Below are 22,088 nucleotides of genomic sequence, written 5' to 3' on the forward strand. Positions count from 1 at the left end.
GCATCTTCAGTTTCTCGTTGACTGGAGAGATGTTCCAGGAATGTCATTTTATGTGGGGTCATAAGGTTGAGGAGAGGGCTTAAGCACTCATCGAGTTCCAACTGTCACCCAAGTCCTGCCGTATTTCAGCTCTGCTCTAATTTTGATGGTAGACAGGTTTCATGTGGACAGTTTGTGTGTCTACCAACTAGTAGCTCAGGTTGAACTGTCCTATCAATTTAGATAAAATAGATATATAGATAAAGATGCAACAAGTCTGTTTAACAAAAAATTTATTCACGTGAACAAAATATGAATATTAAAACTTCTTCCAAAAACCACAGTAGTTACTGCTGAAAATGTTGCATTAAAAAAGTTAAAAAGTGAAATGAACAACAGCAGCTTAATATTCAAAATTTCAAAAGGTTTGACAGAATTACAAACTCAATATTCAGATACAAAGCTAACAGTGCTTACAACGTATAACAATATCCCTAAGTCGTTGCAACTTCAACAGAAGATCAGTTAACTTCATTTAAAACTCATGTTTCAGGACTCTGAACAGATTTACAACAATATTTACACATAATGGCACCATGCCTGTGTGAACACACAAATACATAAATATAATGAAATAAATGTTATAAAATTAAAAATTACTTGACTACAACATTTATATCAAGATGCAAAAGTATAACAAACTGAAATCTGCAAGATTTTTTGATACGTAGTATACCAGGACGTTACAGCCATTTGAGCTTAAGGGGTTAAGCGATAAGAAATACATGAAATATGTCTTCACCATAGTTTACCTGGTAGTTTCATCGGATATTGAAGAGAGAACTGAAATAAAAACCCCTGAACAAGAAGGTAGAAAAAGATTTGCAGGTGCCTGGGGGATACTTTTACTATTGGCTGCAGGAGAACGGAGAAAGGCTGGAGGTCTGGAGAAAAGCTGGCAGCTGTGTTTGTTTGGGTTAGTTAATACATTGTTAGTTGGAGTGATGAACAGAATAAAGCTACAGAACGCAACATCATTGGTGACTTTCTCCAACATCCTGGTTGTCACTGTTTCATGAGGAGTACTACTGCGGCTGCTGCGGCTGCTGCTGCTGCTGCTGCTGCTGCTGGTATTGGTATTGCCACATCTGCATCTGTTGGTGTGGGTGTAGTTGTTGGTATTGGTATAGCCGCTGCTGCTGTTGTTGGTGCTGTAGCTGCTGCTGTTGGTATTGGTATAGTTGCTGCTGTTGGTATTGGTATAGCTGCTGCTGTTGGTATTGGTATAGCTGCTGCTGTTGGTATTGGCATAGCTGCTGCTCTTGGTGGGGCTGTGACTGCTGTTGTTGGTGCTGTAGCTGCTGCTCTTGGTGGGGCTGTGACTGCTGTTGTTGGTGCTGTAGCTGCTGCTCTTGGTGGGGCTGTGACTGTTGTTGTTGGTGCTGTAGCTGCTGCTCTTGGTGGGGCTCCAACTGCTGTTGTTGGTGCTGTAGCTGCTGCTCTTGGTGGGGCTGTGACTGCTGTTGTTGGTGCTGTAGCTGCTGCTGTTGGTGGAGCTGTAGTTTCTGCTGCTGCTGCTGCTGCTGCTGCCACACCTCTAGATTATGTTTCCACACCTGCTGCTGTTGGTACCGCCATTGCTCCTGCTGCTGTTGTTGCAATAATTGCTGTTGCGCTGCAAGGTCAACAAATCCTGGAGAAACAGCTGGGTTGTCTGGTGATGGGTAACCTGCAACAGCTGCAGTGGAAAGGTGATGTGAATTTCCATTTGTGACAGGAAACATTTGGCTGTACTGAAAATGCCCTGCCGAATGTGTCTGAGTGTTACTGGGGTTTGATGTACCGGCTGTGGAGCTGTGAGCCACCTGATAGCCACTGTGCCCCTCAGTGTGTTTCTGTTCTTTGCTGCCGCCCCTTTGCTGGTTGGTTGGGTTTGACCCGACTGTTATGATGGTGCTAATGGGCATATGAGCAACACCACTGGTTTCAGTCTGCATGTTCCCTTGTGGCTGTGATACCTGCTCTGCATTATGACTAGTGACTGCACAGTCAGTACGATGAGGTTTGAGCTGGCTCACATTGCCTGAGAGGGTCTCAGTGCTGACACTCTGGGTTTTTGGCTCACTGGGGTCAGCAGTGCTGGCAGCAGATAATATGGTGCCATCTGACTTGGCTGTGGCTTTAACTAGCTCACACTTTGAATCCAATGTGCTTTCCACACCACTTTCAGATTCAGCTTTATCTGGATCTGGCTTGCAAAGAAAGACCTTTCCCCCAGACCTATCCTCTCTCATCTGAGCTATTAGGTCCACAAGCTGTGTACATTCCTCATCTGCATATGGTTTACGTCCTGTGCCTTTGTCGTCTTGAGGCAGGGTGGTGGAGGTTGCATTGGGGTCAACAGAAGAGGACTTGCAGACCAGTTCCGAACTGGGTTCATAGTCCTGTTGCTGTGAGCTGCGAGTGCATTTGGCTGGTATAGGCTCATTGAGTTGGGGGTTATCAGTGCAACTTCTGAGCAGTGCCTCAACAGATGTCTCAGCTGGCCTTTTCCTTGGTGCAAGTGATTTACCTGTAGGAGAAACTAGCAGGGTTTGCATAGTTTTCCGACTGACCGTAGACTGGAATTCTTCCACTTTAATAATAGGTACTTGGTGCTGAGTGTCTGGTGGTCTGGGCTCCGGTTGTATAGAGGGGCTCTTGCAGGTCCTTCTGGGCCTGAGATCTGTGTCACCAAGGAATGGCAGGACAACAGAATCAGCGTTTGAGGAGGCACTGGTAACACGCAGAGGACTCCAGACTGTTCCGTGTTTGACTTGATCCAAATGTCCAGCCACTGCAGTCTCTTCTTCCAAATTCTGCTCATCTGTATTGTGTCTTGCCTCTAGCACCAGAAAATAGCATTAAACTATTATAGTTGAGAGAAAGAAATTTACATGCTTAACTTTTGACAACTCTATAACAGTGCAGCAACAAAATGACAGAAACCTGCAGGCTACATCAATCTTAATATATAAAGTCCATGGTACCTACAGTGCCTTGTAAAAGTATTCATACCCCCTGAACTTTTCCACATTTTGTCACATTATAATCACAAATTTAAAGGTCCAGTGTGTAAAATGGGGGGAAAACTGTGATATCTAGCATTCAGATTCTAGATTGCAGCGAACACTCGCACTCCCCCCTCCCGTCAGCAAAGTGACAGGGGCCTCCAAGGACAAAAAAACGTATTTACCGCCTACTTCTTTGTTGGTTATGAACGTGAAACTCACAAAATGTGCTATCTGGCTGGCTGGATTTTCCATTCGGGCTGCCGTACAAACATGGCGGCGCAAGATGGCAACACTATTAAAGCAATAGCTACAGGGGGATTATCAGCAGTCTACGTCACTCTAGCCCAACGACATTCCTTTCACTTCACAATTGTGCGCTACTTTGTGTTTGTCTATCACTTAAAACCTAAATAAAATACATTCAAGTTTGTGGTTGTACGGTGACAAAATGTGGAAGAGTACAAGGGGGTATGAATACTTTCGCAAGGAACTGTACATGATACATAAACTGTAAATTTCCCCTTGGGACAGTATTTCATACCTTGGTCGCTTGTCTGGTCTGTCTCAGGCTCCTCTGTTGGAAGAGGTTCCTCTTGAATCTCCCATTTCTCTTCTGTGCAGCAGAAATCAAATGTCATAGCCCGTTGTACTCGTGCAATGGGTGTAAAGACTTCATGATTTCCAAACTTTAACTGTTCTGGGTGCTGGCACTAACCTGTTTGTTTTGGAATATTGGTGCACACGACGCTCAGTTTATCTGCTTTCCCGATGTTCTGGACCATTTCTAAAGCTACAAAAAAAAAAAAAAAAAAAACAGTCAGTTCAGCTATCAGTTCAGTTGATATCACTGTTTGCTCTATAACACCATACCATCAACTACCGCACATAAAACCTACTCCTACCTTCACTGAATGGAGCGGTCTGCACACATTCGTAGAGGTGCATTCCAAGCGCTACACCCTTTGTGAGAGAAATACAGGATTACAACTGGAATAATGGATGTACTTCCCAGAATAAGTGAGTGGACAAAATGTCAGGGTGTCTGGAAGAATTGACAGGCTACCTGTGCATCAATCCTGTTGTGACGCTCCCGCTGATACAGTTTCTGTGCGACGCCGTTTAAAATAAACTCTTTCTGCTCTTGGGTCACATCCTCAAACTGCCAGAAATTCAGATGCTGTGGATATGCCCTACTCTAAAAGACATACATATCACATAATTGAGAAAAAAAAGTGAGAGCCCATGTTAAGTATATTTATGGTTAAGAGGTTTTCTCAAAATTACTGGCATAGCACTCACTATGTATTTGACCATGTGATCAGTGCTGGTCAGATGCTGAAAGATGGTCTTGAGTGACAGCTTCTCCCTGCAGCTCTCACACAAGAAGAATGACGTCTTAGATGGCCCTTTACACTCCCACACGTCGCCCAGACCTGATGAGAGCACAGTATCCTTTACATATGTTGTGCTTCTGTGACATTAAATGAAATAATAGGAGCTTAAAAGGGAATGTTGTCCAAGGATGGGCACACCCACCAATTGGTTCCAGTTTCTTCACACTCAAGTATTTGGACAAATCGGAGGAGCCCTGAACTCTTTCCCCTGCAACACCAGTAAAACAACAAAACAAATCAGTATGTTATACGATAAAAGCCACAAATCCATATAGTGCAGGATAAATGCATAATACCTACCCACTGAAATTTTTGGGTGCGCTTCCGCTGCTTTGTGCTGCTCAGGTCTTCCACTGGATCTGAGGGGTTTGGATATATGTTCTGCTTCAAGGCTGCATCTTGATTGGTGCTGCTGTTCTGTTTTCACCACAGCTGCAGAAGAGAAAGGGGTTGGGCTGCGGGGTATTACAGGTGGTGTCTTCTCTGTGTCTTGTGTCCTTGGGTCACATCTCTCCTGCTGCTGTCCGTCCTGAGGAGCCTCTTGGCAGGGATAAGGGATTTGAGCAAAGCTGTCCACGGATTCTGATTGCGTGACTGGAAGATCTGCACAACCATGGGCCGCTGGGAGGTACAGTAAGGAAGAGGGAGGGGGCAGATGTGAGACAGAAGTAGGGGAGACAAACTAACAACAATAACAGAATTGCCAAGACTAACAAACTAATACCTTTTGTATTTAAATTTAAGATAAATACAATGCAATGAATTTATTCAAATTTATTCTAAGAATAAAAAACACACATAGTGGATTTTGAAAAAAAGGATAATGGATAAAAAATATTAACGCTGCAAGAATCATGCTCTTTAAAAGAACTTGCAATTGTAAAAGCATGTGAAAATAAGCATGTGGGAGAAGCTGAAAGATAAAGCTTGGTGTTTACCAGGACTGTGTATTGCAGGACTGACTGGAACATGAGCATGGGCCTCCACATATTGCCTGACCCTTTCCTGTTTGACAGAGACTAAATCGAGCAGAAATCAGTTTTAGTCCAGTTGTAAATGTGAACGTTACTAAGATTGATTCTCTGTTGGTTGCAGTAACAAAGACAATCATCATACCTGCTCCATGTCGGGGGTCTGAATCACTTTCGATGGTCTGGTTGGATTTCATTTCTGAATAAAGAGCAGTTTTTTATTCTACAGCAGGAAACTTCAGAAAATTCCCCCCCCCCCAAACCAGAAATCCTTTGCATTTTTTCAGATGCTATATTGTTTGGCCATTTTGCGTTCATTATTACCAGACAGTAGAGAGAGAGAGACAGAAGAGAGGTGGATGACATGCAGCATTCTGCTCACACAAAACCTGTGTGGTACATCCTCTACCAGGTGAGTGAACGGGGTGTCCCCGTTGTTTGCCTTTTTATTCTTACCTTGTATCTGGAGCTGGTTTGGTTGGTTCTTAGTAGAGAGTCCTGACACTTCATTCTGTTGCATGTACATCTCTGAGAGAAAGAAACCGCATAAATTAGTCAAATATAATCCAGACCTCAGTGTCTCACTCAAAGTACCTCACTACAACTTTAAAATAACTTTACAATAATGCAATGAGCTCCTCAAGTGGACTCATCTACGATGTCCAACAAACAATATCCCCTCAGGAATGTAAATAGAAAATCATAAATTCAAATCTATTTGCATGTGGATGAATAACATGTTTCAACCTGATTCTCTAAAATGATGTAAAATTACCGTAATTTGGTGCGATGAGAGCAGCTTTCTGTCTCAAAGCCTGTGCTGTGAAGGGTGATGATGGGGCATGCATGTTCTTCTCTTCCAGCATTTGTTCTACCCTTTTAAGACCTAAGAGCAAAAGACAGAAAAGTGGATTGAGACCAAATAAATATTCCCGATCCTTAAATTAGACAAAGACATTTGGAATATCTTTACCTTCGGCGTCCGAGAGATCACCCAGTGCTATGTACTCATCTTTCGTCACTTCTATAGTCTAGCAAAAATAAAGAAAAAAACAATTAATCACCAATACTTATTTTAATTTGTCTGCCACAATTTCATGTAAATCCAATCCACATGTAACCGTCGATCGACTGAGGAGAGCAGAGGAATCACTTTGTAAGTTAACTTGTGGATAACTTACTGGTTCACTGCACATGAAGAGAGAACTATGATTTACCTCAGTCAGGTACCAGCTCTGACGGCATTATGGCTTCTGTTTTCAAGGTCTCTCTCTAGTTTGAGGGACCTCAGTTATCTACCTGGGGATACCCATTAGGGATGCACATGATTAACCATTTAACCGTTAACCAATAACAAGAACTTTGACCGATTAATACTATCGGTTATTTATTTTTTTTATTAGCTCTTTATGTCGTCAACTCATTGGGGCGTGTCGACATGTGCAGACTTCCATGTGCCTTCAGTCATATTTCGCAGCAAAAAGTTACACAGGACTGACAGTATGTGCAGGGCAGCCTCCATGAAGGATGGTCAGACAATAAATGTAACCTACACGGACACAGATGTGCATCACCTGTAACAACAGCGCTGAGAGCAGCTCTCCTGCAGCTGTCAGAGGTGTTTGGCTGCACTTTGTATAAAAAAATTGTTCAACATTGGACGATCACACACATAACCTCCATATGAACGCGATCAGCTGAGACTGAGCACAGTGGATGTGGGCTGATCAGCTGTTAGAGTGCACGTGTGTATTTAATGGCAACATTTTTATTTATTTTTTAATTGGAGCAATCCAATTTTTTGGGGGGGGCGTTAAATACACACGTGCACCGCGAGCGTTGTAGTCATATCGGTTAACGGTTAATAATCGGTTAACGAGCGTCGGTTATCGGTCAGAAAAAAAATTCAAAATGTGCATCCCCAGTACCTATGGGGGTGTTTCACAGCTCCCTCACATCAGCATCTCAGTTAAGTTTCTTTTCCTGCTGCAAAATTAGGCACTCGCTTTTTAGGATGTCTCGTCGGACGTCTCCTCTTTTCCAGGGTAACGTAGCGTGTGCACAGCGAATTAAATCATTAACTGGTAAAAACGACAGAATGATCGTGCAACCCTGTTCTAATAGACAGTTTGCATTAGTTTCAGTTCAGTGCCTCAACACCTTCTGTTTTCTCTGGACACTTAACTGCAAGAACATCTTGATAAACATTCTCAATTAAAGATTACGCTTCCGGTGATCCTAGTAATCGTTTTTAATCATATCAACTGTTTGAAGAGATGCGTGCAGCTCACCTTGCCCTTTGGAGATCCATTAGTTTTCTCCACCTCAAGCAAGAGGCCCACAAGATAGTCCAATTTACTCTCCTCCTCCGGCTTGACACCCACCGTAGGCAACATGCTTTTCTGGAAAGAAAACATACTCGTAAACATCTGTAATACTGCGCTGCTTTACTCACAGATGTTCTACAGCAAGACGCAGTCACGCACCACATAGTTATACTTGTGGCGTGGGTCATACAGGTGACCAGAATTCCTCAACTTGACTGCACAAAGCTGACAGTAGAGCTTCTGCTTTCCTTTACACGTCACTGTGATCATGGAGCTTACACCTGTAACACAAAGCAGCAGATCACTGATTAAAACCACTCAGGCTTATCGAGTTATTTTCTCCATATGAATAATGATACTTACCAACTTTAGGAGGCTTTTCACTTGGTTTCATCTTAGTGGTGAAGATATGCGAGGGCTCTGTGGATGGACTCTTGTGCTCAGGCCTGACCATGGTCTGGTGAGGAGCAGCGGGTAGATTAATCTTATGACAGTGTGGCATAGCCTTAGACACTTGGGTGTTTTTGTGTTGAACTGTCGCTTTAGCCACATCATTAGCCGAAATCGTCACTGTAGTTTCCGATGTGACTGTAATTTTAGATTCTGTTTCGGAAGATGAAGTTCTGCTGGTGACTTGCCGCACCACTGTGGAGGATCCTGTGGGTGCAGCTTTACAGGAGGAGGGTGCTGTAACTTTGGGTGCAGCCTCGGTTTTGCATTCCCGCAGTTTGGGCACCGGTGCAGATTTCGTGGTTGAAGCTGTAGATGTGCTGTTTGTCTCTCTGCTCTTCGTGGTGGTTGTGGTGGTACCACTGGAGGTGTTCTGAGCCACCACATATGTGGATGCAGGCACTGAGGACAGCTGTGTCATTGAGACTTTTGAAGCACCATCAGTCCCCAACACCTTTGAAAACAAACAATCACATTTAATAACATGTAATGTCCATTTATCAGATGTTTTCATACACACCAGAACAACTACTGTTGGCCTGGTTATCTTCTAAGGCAACATGCTCATATCTTCACTCCTAAATGTATATAACAACTTCCGTTCTTCATTTACTTCCTGCACCCAACTTTGGAGAGGGTAGCACTTTAAAAAAGGACCAAAATGACAGAAGAAGAGAATGAATCACTAGTGTTGCAAGAACAGAGCAGAGCAGACACAACAGATGTGATAAGCAGAAACCATCCACAACATTTAGGTGACTCAGACTCAAGCAGTAAAGCAATTAAGTCAGTATTTTGCCTGCTATAAAACCCCTGCAGCCTGACCCATAAACATTTCCTTGGGAATGTATTCTACTTGAATTAATCACACTGGTTTGAATTAACATTTCATTTTAGACTCATCAGTTTCAGATTGTCAAACCGAAAGGAGACATGCTAAATTTCATCCAACCAGCATGCAGTTTGACTTTTGCGTGACAACCTGAAAAACTAGAAAATTATCTTCATAAAACATTTAGATGCCAAGTAGACTCACTTTAATATTGTTGCTGACGGAGCAGACCTCATGTTGAGCATGATCAGCGACTGAGGAGTGCACAGGTTTAACACCAGACATCCCTGAGGCTGCAGGGAGGCCACACTCACTGACCTGCCGAGTCAGTGGCTCCTTCACTGCCTGTGAGGCTGTGAAAATGATACAAAATAAATATTACACACCGAAGCCAGCATGAACACAGGGATATGCTACAAAAATTAAAGGAATGTGTTCCCTTACCCGACTTGAGATTTTGCTTTGACGTGTTGTGTTTTTTGTCATCCAGCTCAGCAACCTAAAGTCCCAACAAACAGATAATAAATCTTATTGAATTTGTTTTGAATCAGTCACCTGTTTTATCTCAGTTGTGTGGCCTAGAACTTGCTGCCCCAGGCTGACCAGTAGAAAACAGTGTATTTCTTCTATCTGCGCTTACGCAGTGACAAATGGAAACATGTCTGCAAATTAAAGAACGAAGGGCTGGTGCGAACCTGAAGTTGTCCATGTCCTTGATCTTGTTCCCATAAAGTGGCAAAATGTTTGACTTTCTTCCTCTGCTGCTCAGTTAATGTGGTTGGGAGATTTATTGACACCTAATGTCAGAGAACAGGGGACACACAGGGGGAGGTGCGACTGTTACCAAACTGACCACATCACTTTGAATATGAGCTTGTTTGCCACCCATCACATATGCACATGTTATATCGCAGAAACAATGGACCACAACCATTTTATCTGTTAACATATTAACGTGAAATGGACAAAGTATGCGCACACAAGAAACTAAAAACAATATTGATATAACAGGGAGCTGGCTGAAGCCAAAAAGGCAGTCCAAGGCACTCTGAATAATATAAAAATCCTTTATTTAAACAGGGATAGATCCTAGGATAGATTTCTATACCTGTTTAAATAAAGGATTTTAATATTATTCAGAGTGCCTCGGACTGCCTTTTTGGCTTCAGCCAGCTCCCTGTTTTTTCAAAGATCCTTTTTGGTCTTGATGAGCACCTGATTTTTTATCCACACTTTTTTACATCCCTCCTTGGACCCAAACTGCAGCACTCCCTATTGCTTTGTCTCGATATTGATTCTTGTTGTGTAGTGGTCACTACAATCATTCCTCCTCCTCTCCCTAATGGCTGTGAAGTGATATTGTCACTGAGTGACTACAATATGAAAGACGCCATGCTACACAGCACACAGAGCTTCTCTCAGCTCACCATCAAATGCATCCGCTGGTCCTCCGACCCAGTAACATGGCTGAGGGTTTTCTTCTTCTCTGTCGCCTTCACAGAAGAGCTCTTAGAGAGGTGGGCAGAGTCACCTCCATCACACTGGCGTTCAAAAGACTCACATGAGCCTAGAAAATACATTACTCATTAATAACAATAATAAATGTGAAATTAAAATGTGAAACAATTAATGAGATGTTATGATGAATCAAACATATAAGAACTTAATTTTCAATCCATCATTTACAACATCCAATTTATGAGAAGGAAAGATTAATTGGTGTATTAACTACTCAAAAGAATGAGATGTGACAACTCACGATAGATTAACATACCTTCTTTCTTAATAGTCTTGTGACTTGATGTGCCACTCCCTCCTGTGTCAGTGGTGGTCACCCCTTTAAGTTCCTCACTTGGAATTTTTTGGGACTGTTCTGCAGATGCATCCTGTTCTGCAGATGCATCCTGTTCGGAGGTGCACCGGGGTCTTTTACATCCCATTTCTATCACCATGTTCTTGTCAGAACCTTTGTCATCTTGTGAATTTTCAGAAATGCTTCTGGCCCTCTTTCTTTCATTTCCTTCACACGGGTAACTCTTCACATGTGTGGGGACACAGTTATACATTGTGTTCTCTTCTTTTCCAACCTCTGCTTCATCATCTTTCTCCACTTCCTGGATGCTGTCTGGAATCTCACTACTTGAACTTCTGGTTATAGACACTTCTATCTCTTCCTTCTCCTCTTTTATCAGATGGCATGGCTCCCTCACTGCAGGCTTCATCTCAGCTGTACTAGTTGGTGAAACAGAGCATTTCTTGGCAATTTCAGGATCAAGTCCTCCTGAAATCTTTTCAGGGATGTTCTTATTGTTGTCTGTTGTTTTTTGACCGCTCTGGTCCTTAGATCCCTCCTTCGTTGTACATTGTTGACTGTTGTCCATCACCTTGTCCACATTTCCCAGGGTTTTCTTGGGGGCTGAGGAATATGTGATTTTGTCAACTATCCAGCAAGCAGCAACATGAAGAGCACTACATTAGCTGTTCAAATTAAAGAGGAACTATGCAAGTCCAGTCGCTTTCCTCCGCTAACCCTCCGCCTGGCCATGTGCATTTGTTTTTTTTGTTTTTTTTAAAAGTATATTAACCATAGACTGTAAAAAGAATAGACGTAGCGTCCGTGACGTCACCCATTGGTTCTGGGGAGTCGTTTTTGTGACTCAAATATGGCGGCCTGAACAGCACCATGTTGGATTGGCCGGCCGAGAACCCGCCCACTGGCCTCGAAGCAGCTGTCCACGGAGCTGCTCGGACCTGTCACTCAACGTTTCCGCGCCCTGATTGGCCAGAGTTTTAACCTAATAACAGTAAAACGGTAGAGTTAAAAAAATTCACCCCCCTCAGAGTGTGTGCGGGGGTAGAAACTATCGATTGAGAAAAAAAAACGTTCTGACACCAGGCTTTTAACATGTTTATTGAGGATGTCAAATCGGCGATTTTAACATGGGGGTCTATGGGGAATGCTCCCTTCTGACACCAGCCCCCAGAGGAAGCCGAGGGGATTGCAGTTTTTTGAACGCGGAAGTGAGCTTCACTTCTCAGACCGACAACTGCCCCCTTGATATTAACCGACCGCAGCGAGGACTGTGCCTCTATACATGTGGCGCCCGCTCTAACCACTACGCCAATGCGACGCCCCTGTGCATTTGTTTTTAACAAAGCCGGTGAAAAATCAATCCATGCAGCGATGGATAACGTTATATAACATATACGATGTTACGACGTGTATATTTTATGTAGTCTTATCTGTCATAAACAAGAGATTGTGGGTTACGGAGCGTGTTTGTGTCGTGGTGCCACAGAGAGGAGAGCTGCGACACTGGGGCGGCAGCCAAGTAAGTAATTTTGCAAGGTTGGTTTTCAGCCATGAGCCAGGTGGAAGGCAGAGAGCCTCCATTCTCACTCAAGTTTCAAGTCATGTAGTTAACTATCACAATTACTCCAGAGCTTTTTAATTAAGATAAACATGTAGAATAGCCACGGGGAAATCCTGCTTAGTTCCTCTTTAAGTTTGCTAACAGATGATTTCAAGACATAAGTATTAATGGAATGCAGCCAAATGTACTCCTGAGGTCTATATTGGTATGGGAACCAAACACATACATTATATATCTACAGTACTGTGCAAAAGTTTTAGGCAGGTGTGAAAAAATGCTGTTAAGTCAGAATGCTTATCCATCATGCAATATCATCAGTGAGGCGTCTGATTGGACCCAAATTTATTCACAACAACCCCAAACATTCAGCCAGTGTCATTTAGAGTTATCATCGGCATAAAGAAGAACAACAAGTCCTGGAAGTGACCTCCATGGATTACATGTAGAGACAGAAGGATCTGAGGAGCTCCAAGATATTTGGAAAAAAACACCGGCCCAGGTCCTTCAAAGACTGTGTGCAGGTGTACCTACAGTACCTATCTAGAAGAATTGATGCTATTTTGAAGGCAAAGGGTTGTCACACCAAATATTGATTTGATTTGGGATTGTTGTCTCTTTATTCAATGCATGTTGTTAATTGATGAAAAAAAAAAACACTTCCATCTTTGAAAGCATTCAGCTTTTTTTCCACACCTGCCTAAAACTATTGCACAGTACTTGTACATCTAAATGATGCTCAAAATATATTTTTTGCTGGACTTACTCAGTTTCATTTTTGGTGTTATCACAGGTGTAAGTGCTCCTCCCCCAGTTCTTCTTTTTACAGACGTCAAGGCGCTTATTGCTGGGACAAAACAATTTGAGAAGAATCAAGAAACCAATTTACTTACAGGCGACAATACTGTAGGCGCGTTTCCACTGCAGGAACTTTGGGGTAATTTTACGGGGCCAGCCCCGTTGGTGCGTGTCTCCACTGCAGGAGCCTCCCCCACAGGGCCATTTACAGGAACTTTTACGGGGGCCAACGGAGTACCTACTCCAGGGCTAGGTACTCCGTTCGGCCCTGAAAAGCTCCTGGGTGGGGCTCGAGGTTAACCCGGCACTGATTGGCTAAAGCTAGAGCAGGCTCTGACGCCACCAGAAAGCACCAAAACAACCGGCATTTTTAAAAGAGGGAGCAGAAGGGGAGCATTAGCCTAGCAGACACCGCTGTAAACAACAAGAAAACAGCTGGAAGATGTACGACAAATGGACCGACGATGAGGTGCAGACATTACAGTCTACAGCACCGAGGAGATTCAGAGGGGGTTTGAGTCATTGCGGCGAAATGAAAATATCAGCGCACCTCGACACACTGGGGATCCATCACGCCGCAAAACAATGCCGTGAAAAGTAAAAAAAAAAAAAAAAACTCAAGCAGGTTTACAATCAACCGCCATGTGCACAAACACACAAACCAGAAACGCGGCTACCGCCTCAGCTCCTTCCATCCTTCTTCGTTGTTGTTATGATTTTTGTGCATGTGCCTGCCTGGGCGACGGTTTAAACAACGATTAAGCGGCGATCGAAACTCATGATGTCGCCGCGGGGTCCTACTACTGGCCGAGTGAGAGGACGGTTCCTGTAGAAGTTCCTACCCCCTCCCTTTACCAGGAACTCCTGCAGTGGAAATACGGCTATTAACATTCATGGCATGACACACTTACCAAAAAAGTAAGGGTACGGCTCCCTGATAGGCATATCCAACTCAATTTTCTTTGAAAAACAAAAACATTGCATCAGTACAGTACATGACAAGAGAAGATGCCAGATAGTACAGACAAATCATTCTTTGCATAAAATACCTGTACATGTGCTATGGAGTGAATACGTCCCGCCTGTGTTGCCAGGTCCAGTAAGGTCTCTGCATCAGTGTTTTGAGTCTGCGTGCCTCGATGAACACATCCCTGCACCCATACATACACACAATACACTTATTATGTTGTCAAGCAAACAAGCAAAACAAGCAATGATATCTAATAAACAGCACTGACACATCTGAAGACAAAACCTGCAGAACACACTGTGGTAGCCCAATACATAATATGGACCATTTTATACTTTATGATTACATTAGCATTGCTCTACTTAATCCAAATTTTAGTACAAATGCATAAAAGTATTCTTTGAAGTGCTCCATATCTGCAAAAGCAAACAAAAACAACCCTGTTATGATTTTTAAAATTTGCAAGAGCAGAGCCACCGTCTATCATCTAACAATAATACATATACATTTACAATACACTATAATCAGACTATTATATAAATCTAAACTATAAATCCAAGTGAAAGTACCAATAAATAGCCTACATTTTTCCTTACACCAGGTAACATTTAGCAGGTGTTGCTAGGAAGCTCTTCCCATCATGGCGACAGTAAGTTAGCTAAAGTTTTTTTTTTTTTTTTATCATATCGAACTCATATCGAGCCGTCGTTTTTAATGCTTTCAAACATTTTGCTTCTTTTGAATCTTCTAATGTTAATATTAGCTTAAATGTCACTAGCCAACACAACTAAACTACGCAACCAGTGCTGTAAAAAAAAATAACGCTGTGCCTCTGAACTGAAAAGGCGGTAATGAAACGAGATTAATGTTACCGTTCATTACTTGGTTCATTACGGTAAAGGACGGCAGTAAGTTACCTCTCCCTACATCTTAATTCATTGACCGGTTTACCGACTCACCCTCCAAACTTGTCACCGACTCACACATCTTGGCAGCAAACCCACAACTTTCCACCACCCAGAGCGGGAGCAGAGATGACCACCACAACACCACAGAACAACAACACTGACTGTACTGAGGAGCCCCGGAGCTCAGCCCGCCTCCTCACCCCGGCAGCAGGCCTACAGCCAGCAGCAGCTCAGCTCCCTCTGCTGCACTGTTTTATTATACTAATCGTGGATGTAGATCTATACGACTTATTTATAAACTCGATCATAAAACTGATAAATATTTTAGTTTTTGAGGAGCAATCTTTGGCCTGCTGCTGAGGGCTTTGGGTAAATTTCCAGTTACTGTTACTTTACAGTCAGTTGTACTTACATTCAGTGAGATGTAATGTAAGTAATGCAAATAATTGATGAATTGAATTAGATTGATGAGATGTAAATAAATATTGCTAATATGTGAATTGATTGTGTATTGTGAATCCATTTTATAAATTACAGTTTGGATTGATGTACAGTATGTGAATTGATGTGAGATATAAATAAGTAGGCCATAAATTGATAAAATAGCTATGTATTAAACCAATGGTGTGAGGTAAATAAAAATGTTTTGAGAGAATTGACCACTGTGAGTGAAGAAGGCTCCCAATCCTTACAAAAGCCAATTTAACCACACGGGTGTCGAAAAAGTTTTTTTTTTTTTTTTTAAACCAAAAATCTAATTTCTTCGAATTTCTCCAAATTTGGATATGTCATCTGGGGGGCCAACACATTTAGAGAACAACGTCGTATCATACATAACGTAAACAGTGAGGAAAGAAAGCAGATTTGGTCTTGACATGGGCATAACAGCAATTCAATTAATTTTCTAATCTCCAGACATAAGTGTAGGCTATTATTCTCCAGACATGAATTACTGAGAAACACAACCAAATATGACGAACCCACCAAAAAGGCCAAAGAACCCAACACTGAACTCAGGTGTTTTTTTGTATTTTTTTTGTTTTTCTAGTAAACAGAACATCCTGTTGTTGTTTTCCACCTAGCTATCACACACAGATACACCCCCCCCACACACACACACACACACACACACACACAAATAAACAAACTCTTCCTATTTTTGTGAACATGCTGATCAATCATCCATGCATTTATTCTAGAAAAAAAACCCAATTATATTTCATTTTAAAAAACAAGGTTTTGTTTAAAACAGGTCAGTCTTAAGCACAACACTACAAAGACTGATCTTAAATGAATGGATTTGACATATGCCAGATACACTTGATTTTATAAATGTTCACTGGAAGGACATTAGTGATATTTACATATGATAAAGTGCAGGTGGCTGGCACCTTGTTAACCTTGCTGCTAATAATAGATCCAGTTCCTCTTTTGGTATCTTCAAGCATGCTCTGTCTTCTCACCTAATGATTTGGTGAATTGATACTTAGTAATCACTATATAGCCTACCGTTATCTCAGTCTCAGTGTTGGCCATTGTGGCCTTCTTACGGTTGTATTCTTCCACTGTTGTTATGTTAACTGTGGTTTGTCCTTTGTTTTATTGCTGTGGACTATTTTTTTTTGGTTTGTTTGTTTTTTCTGTATTGTTGAGAACATGTTTGTACGATGAGTTAATGTTTGCCTATATGTTTGGACCCCCTCGAAAACGAGATGATTCATCTCAAGGGGTTTGTCCAAATAAGGAAATTTCAATATCGTCTAAAATGACCAATGCTCATATACTTTGCAAATCTACAACCATTTGCTGCAACCCAAGAGATACACTGTCACTGTAGTTTGCCTGCTTTGTTTATGCCTCAAATAGCTACTATATGTAATAGTTGGGGATATAGGGCAAAATCCCCACATCTAATAACAATATAATGCAAGTAAGTAGTGTAAAGAGTAAATCAACTCACCAGAAATCTTTCTACATGTTCACGACTGAACACATGAGCATAGAATTCAGCACCAGACAGTGTCCTTTTACAGAGCAAACACAGGTATCCCATTTCAAGTGTCTCATGTCTTGTGAGGAGATCATGCATGACCAGGAACTGTTTTCCTACAATGCATGTAAAGAAAAGTCAGAAAACACCCACACCCACCTCTGATTATGGGCAAGACTTTTTCTTTCCAGCAGTACTCACCAAGCAGGGGGAACCGCTCATTTTCTTTGAGCTTGCTGTATGTTTCACAGTGTGGAACTGCACAGTTGCAGACAGACAAACAGGTAGAAGTCAGATGTCAGTAATCAAGGCACCCAAGTTGTGTTTACTTGTTTAAGGCTAAAGATCATTACAACACCAACCGTGATTTTTTAGGAGAGTGAGGTATGGTTGAAGTCTTTGCATCACTAAAGACAAAAAACAAACAAACAAGGAGCATGTTGTTGAACAGGCTACGAGACAAACATGACCAGAAACAGTTCAAATATTCTTACAGAGCTCATTTCACAGTACAGTGCTCACAGTTTTAATATAGTTAAGTGCAAAGCTTTTTAAACTGCTCTAGCCCGACGCTGCTTCCTCTGGTGGCTTTTTTGCAACCCACCTCCAGCCCGTCATCTGTTGTGAACCTTTGTATTTGTATTGTATCTTGTGGTTGCTCTGCTCTGTCTGGGTTTTCTTTGCTGCTGCGCTCCCTGCTAATGCCGTTCATCATGATGGCTCATGAAGGGCAGGAAGGTGCTCTTCCTGCCTCAGGTTTTCCACACAAGCGCGTGGAAGAGCAGGGGGTCCCAGAACAGTATCATACCACCAAATGAAACTTGTGCAAGTAAATAAAGATTATTTTGACAAAGTGGTCCTGACTTGATGAAATGATTAATAAGAACATCAACAACACTCGCGCTCTGTTTGCTATGGTTGATAAGCTTACAACCCCCCCCCCAAAAGAGACAGTTTCAGAACTCTCTTCCACAGAAAAATGCAATGAATTTGCTTGCTTTTTCAATGAAAAAATCAAATCTATAAGGCTAAATATCAACACAAATCAGCAAAATGATACAATGATTGCCTTCGTATGAAATGCGCTATATAAATAAAGATGCCTTGCCTTGCCTTGGGTTTTACAGTTCCAAGGTGGTGGGAAAGTAACAATGGTTTCTCTCTTCACACGCAAAGTGTTATCTGGTGACGGCGCCAGAGGGACTGACCTTGGACCACACAAGACTGCATAGGAGATTCAAAACTTTCTCTAACACTAATATCTATACAAGGATTTGTGGCTACTCAATCTATTTTTCTTAGCCATCCATTAACTATTTTTTATATTCTGATATACACTGTTCCTACCTTTTAAGTAACTTGGTGGCATGAGGCTCTGAAACATGAAGTCTGGCAAGTCAAGAATCTGAAAAGGAAAGACAAAACCTACATTAGTAATGACTGGTAATGTTATGATCATTTCTAAATGTCCATGACTTCTTTTTTTGTGAACAATTATTTTATTTTACATTCATTGTTACAAAAGCAGCAATAAACATTTTCCCCTGGACATGACAAATTAACAGTAAAGGAGAAAATCCCGTACCAGCCACCCACCCTTCCCCTCCCTTTAACAGGTCTACACTGCCACTACATAGGAACGAATGAACAGAATCCTGCTAACAGAGGGTGCAGAGTGGGAAATCAATTTTCTTCATTGCATGTTGTTTTTTTGGTGTCAAATAACTACGGTGTCAAAAATTAAAATGAATAAGCTGATGATTTGGATTTCTTGAGGACAATTTGATATTAGAAAAAAAAAAAGGTTTCCATGGCCATTTAGAGATAAATCTTTCTGCCAGCTACTTTACAGCACAAGTGGTCGGTGTGTTGACATCAATTAACATTTATATAAAGATGAGACCAGACCAATGTTTTTAATGGAGTATAAGGGCAGTGTTTCCAATTTGCTATTCCAGGGTACCCCATATGCTTTCACTGAGGATCTTATTCTCAAATAAAAGAAAAACGAAGTGCCAGGTAATTTGTACTGCTGTTTGAGATCTTGAAAGGTCTGCAGACCTTCACCATTACAAACATCTTTAAGTGTATGTACTCCTCTTTCTGACCACGTAGGGAATACAAAAGGATGGGAATCTGTTAGTAATGAATGGTTATGAAAAATTGGAGAATGTTGGTGCCACCTAGTGGTTGTTTTGGTAATCTTCAATGCAGATTTCCAATTGATAAACAAATATGATATAATGGGACCAAAAATTACTTTGGCCTGTTTAGGAGTGATTGCAGAATATACTACGTCCTGAAGTCTGTAAGGCTGGACTAATTGCTCTTTGATCTCCCTCCATGAGGGTCAAACCATACAGAAAGTGGTCTAAGAGAAAAAGCCAGTGCATAAAGTCTAAAGTTAGGAACAGATAGTCCACCAGCAGTTCTGTCATGCTGTATGGTGGAGAGCTTAACTCTTGGTTGTTTCCCCTTCCATATAAATTTTGATATAATAGAGTGGATTCTTTCCCAATACTTAGGAGGGGTGGGGATCATTGAAGAAAATAAATGTATACAGGGTAGGATCAATTGCCTAGCCCCAATACAAGCAGCAGGTTTTGTTTGTCCATGCTGTTCATGTTTTAAACCTATCAATTATTTCTGGTAAAATGTGTCTTTTCTCATCGTACAAAAGGAACTGTGTTTTAGGACAAGAGGACAGAAGCTACAATGTCAGAAAAGGGGAAACGTGTCGTCCTGTCTGAGGGGTAAAATACCTGGTCAACAGCTGCACTTCAAATGCTAAATTTCATTACATCAGCCAAGGTCTGTCTAGGTGCTCTGTGCTCTGTACCTTCATCACGCACTGATCTGGTCCCCTTTCACTCTCCTCTTTCCATGCCATTGACTTCAACAAATCCACATCCACCTCATCCTCCCAGGCAAAAGGAAGACGCCAGGGATTCAGGTACAGCTAAAAGACCAAAAACAAATCGAATACAGGTTTTATTATTGTAAAAAGGAAGACTGCAAACACACATTGTGGTGACTATGACATAAAAACGTTAGACATGCAGATCCACACTTATATTCATGATTGAACTGACTCCACATTAATGCAGCCAATATGAAGCATTTAAGAAAATGATCTCAATTAACTCACCAACGTGAGTATGAGATGTTTTGCACAATTCAAGTGTTGCTTGATAGTGTCCTCAAGAAAACAGTCCTTGCAAGCGAAGCACACATAAATATTGTCTGTCTGAACCTGTGTGCTTATACAAGTCACAATCAGGGATGCACCTAATCAAAGAAACAAAGACAGAACACAAATTATATATTTTTCATATGCACAAACCACAACAACTTGTAAAATGATAACAAGTGGGTCAACTTACCAATAACTGGTTTATTTAGGTGCACTCCTCTGCCGATGATTGAGTATAAGCCCAGGTGTGGCATGCAAGACTCTAGAAAAGGAAAGGGGGAGAAAAAAACATTTAGACATGTTTTGGTAAAAAAAAATTTGCTCTGACATAAAAACAGATTCACATTTATCCATTTCAATCATGGTCCTGTATGTTTTCACAGACGGAGAAAATTGCACCTTTTTGACCAAAACCATGGGCAGCTTCATCTGAAAGAAAGGGGGAGGACATGTTCACATGATATTTAAATGAGCTTAATACACAAAAATATGGGAACTGAGAAAAAGGTGAACATGTACCTTCTCTGCAGAATCCTGTCAACATCTGGGGACAAAAACATTATAAGCTGTATGTCTTCAGTGAGTTATGATTTTGCAGCATATCGTCAACGTCATGATCCATACCTCGATGTGTCTCCATCCTGTCAGATGTCTCTTATATTGATATATATTATCATAGACAAAACTGCAGTCCTGCCGTAAGGGATACACAAAGGTCAGTGCTTCAAACAAGCTTGTGCTCTCTGTTGTCAAAACCACAGTGTGTATTATGAGTAACAAAAGCATAATCTATCACCTGACACCAAAGTTTGTATCGTGCTGGTGAAGTCTTTGTTTCTTTAAGAGTCTTTGTTTCTTCAGGAGTCTTTGTTTCTTCGGGAATCTTTGTTTCTTCAGGAGTCTTTGTTTCTTCAGGAATCGTTGTTTCTTCAGGAGTCTTTGTTTTTTCAGGAGTCTTTGTTTTTTCAGGAGTCTTTGTTTCGTCAGGAGTCTTTGTTTCTTTAAGAGTCTTTGTTTCGTCAGGAATCTTTGTTTCTTCAGGAGTCTTTGTTTCTTCAGGAGTCTTTGTTTCTTCAGGAATCGTTGTTTCTTCAGGAGTCTTTGTTTTTTCAGGAGTCTTTGTTTTTTCAGCAATCTTCGTTTTTTGAGGATGATACTCTACAAAAAATAAAAACAACAACAGAAAGGTGGTATTTAGTTGTTCACCCTTTGTTCATTCTTCCTCTCTTTCTGGAATCTGGTCCCCCTTAAAACTGACCTTACACAACCAAAACATACTGTGGTCAAATTAAATATCCTGTAAAGCAGTGGATCCCAAAGTTGGTTCCAGGACCCCCAGGGACTGTGTAACAAGAGTAAAGGTGACTATGACACACACACAGTGTGATAGGTTCTTGATTGGTTCATTGATTTGACATGTTTGCTAATGTATGTAAAGGCAGCTACAGTATGGATATACTTTTGTCACCACATTGACTAATAGACTTTTCATGTAATTCCAGCCAGTGTGTAAGGTGCAATACAAACAGCCCCTATCCCACTGGACAAACCAATTCAAACTGACATGACACTTACCCAGCTTGTTCCCTGGTTTGATGCTTGTGATCAAGGTGCATTGTTTGTTTTCTTTCACGATGGATTCAAGCCTCTTTAGAGCTAAAATTTACAGAAATCCAAGTCAGTAAATCATCATGCAAGAGTTCGTCTGATGGTTTGGTGCTTTCAGAGCAACATACCAGTAGTATGGTAGATGACATGTTGTGTTTTTATACCAAATGTGGTAATCAAATCATTACTTATTCGATTGTTAATTAAATTTACTAAGTTGTGTCAATTTCTTTGTCCCTTACTC

The 22,088-nt window shown here is 41.5% G+C and overlaps 2 protein-coding genes across 7 annotated transcripts in view; both read right to left on the reverse strand.

Moving 5' to 3' along the window:
- Positions 1-255: 255 nt before the first annotated feature.
- On the reverse strand, positions 256-3,691 carry LOC310993749 (uncharacterized protein). Its single transcript, XM_083982210.1, has 2 exons — positions 3,574-3,691; positions 256-2,863 (listed from the first exon to the last, which is right to left on the reverse strand). Exons 1-2 carry the CDS (start codon positions 3,668-3,670, stop codon positions 1,065-1,067), a joined length of 1,896 nt encoding a protein of 631 aa, XP_083838336.1. The 5' UTR covers positions 3,671-3,691; the 3' UTR covers positions 256-1,064.
- LOC310993748 (uncharacterized protein) overlaps positions 3,651-22,088 on the reverse strand; it is a 49,341-nt gene continuing 30,903 nt past the window's right edge. For 2 of the 6 annotated variants that reach the window (XM_083982208.1, XM_083982206.1), the window contains 34 exons: positions 21,812-21,892; positions 21,033-21,394; positions 20,861-20,929; positions 20,756-20,780; positions 20,636-20,665; positions 20,427-20,498; positions 20,192-20,331; positions 19,883-20,002; positions 18,391-18,448; positions 17,406-17,450; positions 17,245-17,301; positions 17,014-17,159; positions 14,225-14,326; positions 14,087-14,135; positions 13,144-13,224; positions 10,781-11,422; positions 10,434-10,573; positions 9,702-9,803; positions 9,451-9,505; positions 9,211-9,359; positions 8,088-8,628; positions 7,884-8,005; positions 7,689-7,799; positions 6,371-6,428; positions 6,173-6,283; positions 5,854-5,925; positions 5,543-5,596; positions 5,365-5,445; positions 4,727-5,047; positions 4,569-4,634; positions 4,332-4,465; positions 4,096-4,227; positions 3,935-3,992; positions 3,651-3,822 (listed from right to left, as the gene is read on the reverse strand). In XM_083982208.1, coding sequence (XP_083838334.1) covers positions 3,743-3,822; positions 3,935-3,992; positions 4,096-4,227; positions 4,332-4,465; positions 4,569-4,634; positions 4,727-5,047; positions 5,365-5,445; positions 5,543-5,596; positions 5,854-5,925; positions 6,173-6,283; positions 6,371-6,428; positions 7,689-7,799; positions 7,884-8,005; positions 8,088-8,628; positions 9,211-9,359; positions 9,451-9,505; positions 9,702-9,803; positions 10,434-10,573; positions 10,781-11,422; positions 13,144-13,224; positions 14,087-14,135; positions 14,225-14,326; positions 17,014-17,159; positions 17,245-17,301; positions 17,406-17,450; positions 18,391-18,448; positions 19,883-20,002; positions 20,192-20,331; positions 20,427-20,498; positions 20,636-20,665; positions 20,756-20,780; positions 20,861-20,929; positions 21,033-21,394; positions 21,812-21,892 — 4,466 coding nt within the window. In that variant the 3' untranslated portion in view covers positions 3,651-3,742. Of the gene's footprint in view, positions 3,823-3,934; positions 3,993-4,049; positions 4,228-4,331; positions 4,466-4,568; positions 4,635-4,726; positions 5,048-5,364; positions 5,446-5,542; positions 5,597-5,853; positions 5,926-6,172; positions 6,284-6,370; positions 6,429-7,688; positions 7,800-7,883; positions 8,006-8,087; positions 8,629-9,210; positions 9,360-9,450; positions 9,506-9,701; positions 9,804-10,433; positions 10,574-10,780; positions 11,423-13,143; positions 13,225-14,086; positions 14,136-14,224; positions 14,327-17,013; positions 17,160-17,244; positions 17,302-17,405; positions 17,451-18,390; positions 18,449-19,882; positions 20,003-20,191; positions 20,332-20,426; positions 20,499-20,635; positions 20,666-20,755; positions 20,781-20,860; positions 20,930-21,032; positions 21,395-21,811; positions 21,893-22,088 lie in introns of those variants that run through there. The other 4 variants (XM_083982207.1, XR_014595759.1, XR_014595760.1 and 1 more) reach the window with 4 other exon arrangements.

This window comes from Trachurus trachurus (assembly GCF_905171665.1).
Source record: "Trachurus trachurus genome assembly, chromosome: 11".
Lineage (NCBI taxonomy): Eukaryota > Metazoa > Chordata > Actinopteri > Carangiformes > Carangidae > Trachurus > Trachurus trachurus.

Coding starts and splice junctions, on each gene's coding strand:
- LOC310993749 (XM_083982210.1), bottom strand. CDS start 3,670: ATGACATTTGATTTCTGCTGCACAGAAGAGAAATGGGAGATTCAAGAG. Junction 2,864..3,573: donor AGACCAGACAAGCGACCAAG/GTATGAAATACT, acceptor TTCTGGTGCTAG/AGGCAAGACACAATACAGAT.